At 41.2% G+C, this 9,707-nt stretch overlaps 1 protein-coding gene across 2 annotated transcripts; it reads left to right on the top strand.

Moving 5' to 3' along the window:
- The first annotated feature begins 70 nt into the window (after positions 1 to 70).
- Positions 71 to 9,061, top strand: mtfr1 (mitochondrial fission regulator 1). 2 transcript variants are annotated; one of them, XM_083778798.1, is made up of 8 exons: positions 71 to 148; positions 3,762 to 3,865; positions 4,849 to 4,947; positions 5,743 to 5,867; positions 6,454 to 6,689; positions 6,886 to 7,141; positions 7,262 to 7,526; positions 7,675 to 9,061. In XM_083778798.1, exons 2-8 carry the CDS (start codon positions 3,830 to 3,832, stop codon positions 7,720 to 7,722), a joined length of 1,065 nt encoding a protein of 354 aa, XP_083634924.1. In that variant the 5' UTR covers positions 71 to 148; positions 3,762 to 3,829; the 3' UTR covers positions 7,723 to 9,061. The 2 variants fall into 2 exon arrangements, with proteins under 2 accessions (XP_083634924.1, XP_083634925.1); XM_083778799.1 differs by lacking the exons at positions 71 to 148; positions 3,762 to 3,865 and adding an exon at positions 5,436 to 5,477 and having other exon boundaries at positions 4,858 to 4,947.
- The last annotated feature ends 646 nt before the right edge of the window (positions 9,062 to 9,707 follow it).

Here is a 9,707-nt window from a genome sequence, read left to right on the forward strand (position 1 = left end):
TCATGCTCGTTAATTCGGGATCATGGTTAAGAAATGTTCCAGACATTCTCTCCCACCTCATTTCCCAACAGCGGTTAGATGACACGGAGCGGTTTGACAAGGTGGAAAAAACAGCAACTTAAACTTTTGAAACTTTAAACGCGACCAGGCAAGTTTATATTCATTTTAACTATTTAATCAGTACTTAACAAGGAGTGAGATGCCGTTCGTTTGTTTTCGTAACTGTTCCCAAGTGTGCTTATGTTCTGATCGTTTACATTCGTTTTGTGGCTATGCTAAAGTTGCTAGCGTTCTCTGGTAGCAGTACGCTAATGTCAGTCAGTGCGCGTCAGTTTACTGCACAAAACAAAGCTAGCTTTTATCAGTCAATTTGAGTTTGACACAACTTAATGCTAAATTCGTGCCCAACCATGGCCATGTGTAAAGTGATCTGTTCATTCGGTTGCACTTGTATGACTTCTGTTTCTCGGTTTGCTTTAGTTTTAGTTTGAGTTTTGTTCCCATACTTACTTTTCATTATCAATGATAATTTATCATTATTGATTGAGAATCAAATGCAAATATACACATTTAAAGGCAACTGACATAATAGTCTTCTTGGATCAAAATCCAAGACTATCATAGATGTGTTTTATCGAGGCTGACTTTGACTTTCGTATTTAATACATCAGGTCTTGATGCTACTGACATAACAAAGATATACACCTATTGTAATATAATCAATTACGAAACATAAACAGCCTTCAAACAAAGGCTTAAACAAAGTATGTATTGTGTAGAGAGCTCATTGTTAAAGCGCAATAGCTGTTATCATAATGTTTCAACATGCTTATCCAGATTTGGTTCTCCACTGTTGTGCCAGACCTAGCCCCTCTCGGAACCTAGCCCCTTTCGGGACCCTACGTAAAACTTTTTTGATATTTTGTTGAGTTTTACGTTGGGTCCCTGCTCGCTACTGTATTTTCGTATGGAAATTCCTAAATGCGGATGTGGAGATTCTCTCTAAAATAGGCCCCGCGGCATGTGCCGCCATTATTTTCCTTGAGTTATTCTGAATTCGGTAACTTTAAGTAGCTATACATCCCGGTGCGAATATCTCCTGTGGCGCGGAAGCCGTTAAGTATTTTTAATCTTTGTTTGACCGATTTGGTCGCTTTATTTCTTCTTGTTTGTTTACCGTTTATTGTACCGCCTCCCGGTGTGCGGTTGGCTTGTGAGGCTACGTCCCTGCCTCTGATCTGCTGTGTCATAGCTATAGCGCCACTAGCTAGCCAGATAGGCGGTACAATGAGGTGTCAATAAACAAGAAGAATCCAAGCTTCCAAATCGGGCAAACATATATTAAAAATACTTAACGGCTTCCGCGCCACAGGAGATATTCGCAAAGGTATGTATGTGTACTTATACTTTACATATTCAGAAAGCCTCATACTGAAGAATATCGTCAAAGAGCGCGGGGAGGCGTTTTAATATGTAAACACGAGCCAGTAAATGTTTTAATCAGGTGGCATGGACGACGCGGAACAGGACCCAATGCACTGGGTCGAACAAATGTCAGAAACTTCAGTAGCATTTGGGTTCTGCTTGGAGGGCTACTCGGAACCCTCCATAAAGCTTTTCTGAAATGTGGATGTCGCTTTGTGTAGGGTCCCTGTCCAGATTTATATTTTCGTATGGGAATTTTGGAACGCGGACATAAATATGCTCCGTAACATCGTATCTGCGGCGTTTGACAGCCTTTTTTTGTTTGAGTTATTCTGAATTCGTGAACTATAAGTACCTATACAAACCGCTGCGAATATCTCCTGTGGCGCGGAAGCCGTTAAGTATTTTTAATCTTTGTTTGACCGATTTGGTCGCTTTATTTCTTCTTGTTTGCTTACCGTTTATTGTACCGCCTCCCGGTGTGCGGTTGGCTTGTGCCGCTACGTCCCTGCCTCTGATCTGCTCTGTCATAGCTATAGCGCCACTAGCTAGCCAGACAGTGTTGCCAACTCTCCAGTAACGGAAGTAGCTAGTGGCTCCTCGAAAAGTAGCTAAAAGTCGCTAGGGGTGTAACGTCCCTAGCGACTTTTTAGCGTCCCTAGCAACTTTTAGGCGCCCCTAGCAACGAAAATATGGAGCCAGCCCAGAAATAAAAAATCGACACTGAGGCACTCTCTGGGTCTCTGTGCTGTGGTCTGAACTCTGAAAATTCGCTGCTCGTTTAAACGCATTGTAAAAAAAAAAAAAACATACCTCAAGGTTAATACTTTATGCATTTGAGTGTGTATTTTATTTTTACTAGCAGACTAAAGTGAGCTGCCAGTGCTTCCTCCTTTCTTGCTCTGTCAAGCCCTACACACACTGCGAACACCGCTCATCAAAACAGCCGCCTCCGTTATTTTCAATGAACCTCTCACACCGGCGGCGCCCGACGTGCGTTCACGACTCGCCTGGCGCTCCGATATGCCACCGTTCTATTTTCCAGGCGTTGCCACGCTGCTGCGCACCCGGTGTGTGCTGGGCTTCACAGAGCAGTCTGTGCACATAACCGAGACGAGGAAGCCACTGAGCCAGACGCGCCGACCACTTTTAGTTTTGCCAACTTTAGCGGATTTGATTTTGAGGCTGAGAAGGAAAAAGAAGAAAAATGAGGGTTTTATCTCTGGCGCCTGTCAACACGATTTGTCCCCAATTCACCAGAAAAAGTAGCTAGATGTCTCGCCAGAAGCTTTTCACTAATTCAGTCGCTAGGGGGGTCTGGAAAGAAGCTAAATATGGCGACAACTCCGCTAAGTTGGCAACACTGTAGCCAGATAGGCGGTACAATGAGGTGTCAATAAACAAGGAAGGAAGAGAAGAATCAAAGCGACCAAATCGGTCAAACAAAGATTAGAAATACTTAACGGCTTCCGCGCCACAGGAGATATTCGCAGCGGCATGTATAGGTACTTATACTTCACAGATTCAGAAGCCCTCACACGAAAAAAAGTCGTCAAAGAGCGCAGACAGGCGTTATCCACGTTGTTTATGTTTTTTTTATGTCCGCGTGCCAGGTGGCAGGATACTGCTGGGACAGGACCCCATGGTCTGTGTCGTCAAAAATGTCAGAAACTTCAGTACCATTGGGTTCTGCTTGGAGGGCTATGCCAGACCTAGTCCAAGGTTGGGACATTTTAATTTAATGTTCCAGCAGCTGCTGAAAAAAATTTGATTTGATTTTTTTTATACTATAGAACCTAGCATAAATAATATAAATAGTGTGTTTTAGTTTTAGTTGACCACAGAAAGTTTATTGTTTGTTTACTGACACTAGGTAGTTTACTAATAGAGGAATGGAAGCGCTGCAGGGATCTGTTAGTGGCTCTTAGATGGGTGCTCTTTGGTGATACAGGTAAAACCATATAGACAAAAGGTATCCTTCCTCCAAGTAGTACTGCTTGTTAAAGTGTAAATTGCAGATTTGAAAAGAATCCAAGGCACTCTTTGGTGAAAAATTAAATAGTTAATTTGATGATGAGCAAGGCAAATAAATAACAGGACAAATAGGTAGTTTACTAGTTCAAAACAGGCACATCCAGTCCTTTACTGGTGCTGGACAATAGATAGTAATTGCAGTGTAAAAATATGAGAAATCCGTGTGTGGACTTCTCATCTTTTTACACTAGTAGGTATACCGAGTCTGACACTAGGTACTAGTAGCATCTTAAAGGCCAAGTGGAGTTGTGTAGCGGTCAGTGTTTAACTTCTCATTATCAATTCATGTTTCCCCACACTAGCTTTATGTGAAGATGCTCTCAGTCGTGGGACTTCTATGCATTTGTCCCTGTGAAGAACACACATAGAGATGAGTAAAGAACATGCACGGATCGAAATGGACCTGGTATGTGACACTCATTTTTCACACATTGTATACAGCAGGGGGGCCCAAAAGGTATATTGTGATCTACCAGTAGATCACAAAGGCTGTGCAGGTAGATCACATGACATGGCCCTAAAGAATATTGAATTTAAATATGAAAAAAAAAATGTTTTCAAGAGTGTTAGTGTGCAAATACAAAAACCCTGGGCCCTACCTATTCCAATTCTCGCTCTATTTCCCATTCCAAGTGCATTTGTCTTATGGCATATGTAACACCAGCTCCGCAATTCCAAAGCCCCCTCGGGTACATATTTAAACTATTTTCAGCGAATGATAAAATATTTGTCGTGGGTAGATCTTGTTGAGCTGGTCATTTTGAAAGTAGCTCTCAAGTCAAAAAAGTGTGGGCACCCCTGGTAGCAGTATCATTGAATTTGTCTCGCATGAATGGAAATATGGCAGTAACATTTCACAGCTAACTGTCTAACTTCTTCGTGTGATGTAAATTCATTCATATAGTGTCTTTCTTGCACAAGTTAGAATGTGATAACTGTTCGTTCATGTGGTTCAGTTCAGAGCCATCTAATAGAGTTACGATATTGAGTGGGTGGAAACCGAGCGCTTGAGCGCTGTTCATGCTGCCTGAACTGAGACAAGCTGGATTTGGAATAGCCGGGGAGCCACAGGCCCAAAAGCTCAATGGTTAAGGATTAACCTGAGATGTCATGACATACTTTGAATTAGTGTTTTTTCTATTCATTCTGTCATTAAGGTCCACAGAATGAGAGGACTGCTCTGCCTAATGTCTAAATCTAAGGCTCTGGTTCAGTTATATACTAACTATAGTTACTATACAGTAGTTACAGACAGTAAATGTCTCTCCCTTGGTTCATTTACTAACTGTCATGGGCTACCTGAACATCACCTACCTCATATTGTCTTTATATTTTCATATTGTCCCAGTGGCTGATGTAGCTTTACTAAACATGATTTTTGTTTTGTAGGCTTTTGGATCAGCAAAGCCGTATGGGTCTTCAAGGAGTATTGTGAGGAGAATAGCGAGTAATCTTCCTTTTAAACCGTGCCCTCGGGTTCATTTTCAGGTGAGGCAATATTTCCACTACTATGAAAACCAGGTTTAAAGTATCTTTGCAGTGCAACTGTATCACCTGACAGCCTCATGTGTAGGACTGCAGTGTGCGTTTCAACCTACTTATGGTTTTTGTTTCTATACGTTTATTTTTCCTGCAGTTTTCTTCACCATAATCGTTCTGTGTGTAAATCCATTGTAGTGTTCATGAGCTTTTCTGCTCAGTCCATGAGTCTTTGACATTCCATTTTCTTTCTTTCTCTTTACTGTTGATACTCACTCACCCACACTACTTATATCGCCATGGCGAGTGTCTACTTTGACTCAAAACATAAATAGAGTTCATAGTGTCATCCTTTTCCCATCATTAAAACACCTTTGTTGTGTTTCACCTGTAGGAACAAATTGGCTTTATGGTATTTTTTTTTAATTCTCTTTCCTGTCTTTTATAAACACTGTATTTTCTCTTTTCTTCTCCTTTCTCTTTTCCTCTATCTCCAGCTACCCTCCCTAGCTGAGAGGAATGCAGTATGGCCGCTTTAGGTCAGTTCACTTGGCAACCTACAAAAACAACCTTGTGCTGACTAAAGGCCTGCTGAGTTATGTGCTCCAGAGCCTTTCATCAACACCACTGAGTGTCCCTTTAAAACCCTTTATTACTTTGTTTCTTCTTCTTTTCCTTCCTGTTTATCAGTTCCTTTGACCTTTTAAGCCTAAAAACGGTGGAGATTTGGTTGTAAGCAAGATGCTGTGTTGTACTCTGTTTGAGGAAATTATTTTTGAACACTATTGGTCTCACTCTTGGCAGCTGCATCCTTACAATGAGGACGGCATGGTCCTGAATAGGGGGCAGAATGGTCTGGCCTCCCTGGCTGATATCGGCTGGATCGACAGGGATGAGGACGATGATGAAGACTACTTTGGGAGTTCCAGGTGAGATGGGCAATCAAAGGAAATTATAGGCTGCACAGTAAAATGCAATCAGGGCCTTGGGGGCAAACATTGTTTTTAATTCTATCCACTAAGGCAGGGTTCCCTAATCTGGGGTCTTTTTTATGTGTTGAACAGCCACCCTTTGTCTGATCCCACACTGCTTTCTCTCACTGTTTGGGGTATCCTACTTAGAGGATGAAACCATAAACCTGTTTGTTAGATAACAGCTAGTGATATTCAACTGTCGGCCTGTGGGCCAAAACTGGCCCCAGCTGATCCCTGTGGCTCCTGGAACATATTCCATGTTCCAATTTAAAATGTAGTGTAAATTTGTTATAGTTGGTTGGTTGTAGGCTACAGGTTTACCTTTTTTCTAATCAACCATTAACATGGTTAATCAACCATTAACAGATGAGAATAAAATGGAGGCTACTGTACTGTATATATAATGACTAACTATAATGGCCGTTAAGTGAGATAAGCTCATAGCCATGATGCAAACGATTATTTTGATATGCAAACCAACTGACTGACTGAAATTATCACCATGTGATGAACAATAATGTTTTTATTTATCTTGAAACAGATCAGGAGCAGCACCAGGACTTGTGTTCCGAGCCCACCAGCATCAACCTCAAAGACAAACCTTAAATCGACGGCAGTCATTACCAAGCTTATACGATGCAGAGCCAAATCCTCAGGGGCAGACAGTGGCCAACGATGAAGCCTTTCAGAAGATCAGCGCGTTGGAAACGGAACTGGCAAAGCTCAGAGTCCAAATAGCACAGATTGTACTGGCCCAGGAAAAGACCACACAACCAGGTTAGAGTCAAATAATAGCTATGAAAAGTCAAAAACAAGTGTATGCATCATGTATGCGATCGCATGTGTTGATTGTGTTCAGTGATTTGGTGGTGCAACTTTTTAAAACTGTAATGTCATGTACATACCTCTAGATGGCAACAGAAGTTCACATGGATTTCATAGAATCCCTCATGCTCTGTGTTGTTCACCTCAGATCCTGCCCAAAGCACCCAACCTCCTCCACCCTGTGCTGTTCCACCACCACCTCCTCCTCCGCCGCCCCCTCCTCTGCCACCCCCACCGCCCCATGGCCTCCAGAGGACCTTCTCAGCCATTGACCTGATCAAACAACGCAGAGGGAAGAAGGACGGACAGACCATTTTGGAATCGGAGTCCAAAGCAGCAGAGGTCCCCAGCATGCTTGATGTGCTGAAAGACATGAGTAAAGTGAAGCTGCGATCAGTCAGAAGGTGATTCATTCTATCTAGACAGACTTAAAAACATATATATCAGTCTGTCTTGAAACAGCTGCTCTGATTGACACGCCATGTTACAACATATCCACTCTTTTTATTTATGTGTTGTTGTAGTCGTCCACCAGAGGTTAACTCCAAAGTCAAGCACAGTGAGCCTGCTGATCCTGCAACTCTCATCGCAGAGGCCCTAAAACGGAAGTTTGCACATCGATATCGTCACAACAGTGAAGAGGACGACAATGACGACTTCAAGCTCCCCGTTCCAGAGGCAAAACCTCGACCGGAGACGGTGGAGACCCCTCTAGCAAGAGTTGGTACTATGCTCTGTAGCGTCAAGCGCCCCATTCCAGAGGTGAAGCCTCGACCTGAGAATCCTCTGGTAAGAGTTGGTATCCTCTGTAGTCTGTAGCATATAATTATAAATCGGGGAAAGAACCCTGTTATCTTGTGCTTTTTTAGTTTAGTGATACAAATAAGGTGTACAAGCTAATCTACCTCATTTACATTCAGTCTTTTTACTTTTACAGTTTGGGCAGCACATGTTGAAATCCACTGGAAAAAAGAAGTTCTTATGATCAACTGTTCATCGATGAGGAGTTCTGGATGGGATGTCCAAATTCACCATGTACACAAGTTGGAACTTAAAGTAGTAGTTCAGCCGAAAAATTACTTATTCTCTAACAATTATACACCCCATGAAGCCTTGAGATTATGGAGATTTGTCACATTCCTAAACCAATCATTTTAATCAATCAATTTCAAATGATTAACGTAGGAATGTGAGTCGTGACAAACAAAAAATGTCCATGAATTCAAGGCTTCATGGGGTGTTTAATTGATAGAAAATAAGTAATTTTTTGGGTGAACTACTCTCAGTGAACTACTTTCAGTCATAATCAGGCTTTGTCTTTGGAAGGACGAGTCATTCTGCCTATAAAACCAGATGTCAGGCTGCTCTTGACCCAGGGCCTGGTCACTGTACTCGGTGTTGCCTTTGATGGTCATCTTGAACATCTGCAATTTTTGCACTTTTATAAGTTATATCCATGTTTCAAGTTTTGTTTGTTTTTAACGAAATGTTTTTTTGTTTTGTTTTTCCCCAGGAGTTTGAATTCCTAGTCTTAAAATGCTATTGGAGAGGTGCAAGTATTTCAATTGTAGCTGTTTTATGCAACACTACAGATCATTGTTCAGTGATTAGTTACAGTATGTGTGTTGGAGTTGACCACACCTTCAGGAGGGTTCAAACCTTTGTGCGGTTGCCAGTCATGCTTTCGCCTCATTGATTGCAGAAGAAAGGGAGCATTTTCTGGTGTTATTTGTGTTAAAACTGTGGCGAATTATGCCATTGCCTTATAGTCATTCTAATTTATGATTCGGGACAATGTATTTAACTTTTTGGTGTTATAAATGATTGTTTTTATTTAATGTTGCTTATGTCTTTAGATTTAACCAATGATTAGTCCCATCAAAGTATTTGCGGCATTTTGCTAGCTTTTAAGGCTGTCTCCTTTTAGCTTTTAGATTTGAATGGCAAGTATCTCTGGAAAACCAAGTAAATTTAAGTGATAAGGATATATAACTGGTGCAACAGAACCTGTAGATTGTATTTGTTGCCTCTTGGACAGTTTTTGTGTAAATGTTAATGTCTACATCCAAATTTTAGTTGGCACCATTCATGCCATTAAGTTTGTCCTGTGCTTTAAAGCCAAAGACATTCCATTGATGCTTTGTGAAGTCTGCCTCTCACTGCTAAATGCCAACCTAATTCTCATTCCTATGAGACTGTGTGTAGAGGAGAACCTCTCAAACAACTGTTACATCACAGCCATGCAAAGTTGTTGTGTAGTTGTTGGTGGTTTTCTGCTTTTGGGACCAATATCAGTGTTCATGTAGAGTCAGACATTAGATTAGAATGATTAAAATGTTTGACACTAAAGCTTGTGTGTGTGTGTATAACACACTGCATTCCATTGTTTCAAAGCACAGAATTGTATTCAGTTACATTTCTCTGTGAACAAATGCCTTAACATGGTATTGGCTACTGTAACTGACACTTCATGCCAGCAATCATTTCGTTGTCGGCATACGGAGCAGAATAACTTGTTTAGGAACAGAGCTCTTCAAATCCCATCTTCATTCTTGCTGTGTATTGACTCTTCTGGGTCATGAGGATAACTGATGTGTGGAAGTGTTTTTTTCTTTCTTCCAAAGTGACACTGATCTGTATGATGATTAGTGTGAGTCAATCATGATTGCACTTATTTCTATATAGCAGTGTACTTGCCATTTTCATGTTCATGTTGTAGTTAGTTGGGAAAGGAGTAGGACTGAATGTCAGTAACTTATTACACTAGCCAGCTGCCAAGTATGCTACCAAGGTGCTGTAAGTGATTCTTTGGTTAAAAGAAAGTAAAATTAGTTAGCTATATTCTAGTTTGTTCAGTATCAGTCTCTCCAGCTCTTTAAACAAACATTTTCAAATTGCGATACTAATTTCACCCAATCAGGACTGATTGGGTAAAAGTCATACATGATAAACAAGTGAAATTGGAAGTGA

This window comes from Protomyctophum parallelum (genome assembly GCF_964188405.1).
Source record: "Protomyctophum parallelum genome assembly, chromosome: 12".
Taxonomy (NCBI): Eukaryota; Metazoa; Chordata; class Actinopteri; order Myctophiformes; family Myctophidae; genus Protomyctophum; species Protomyctophum parallelum.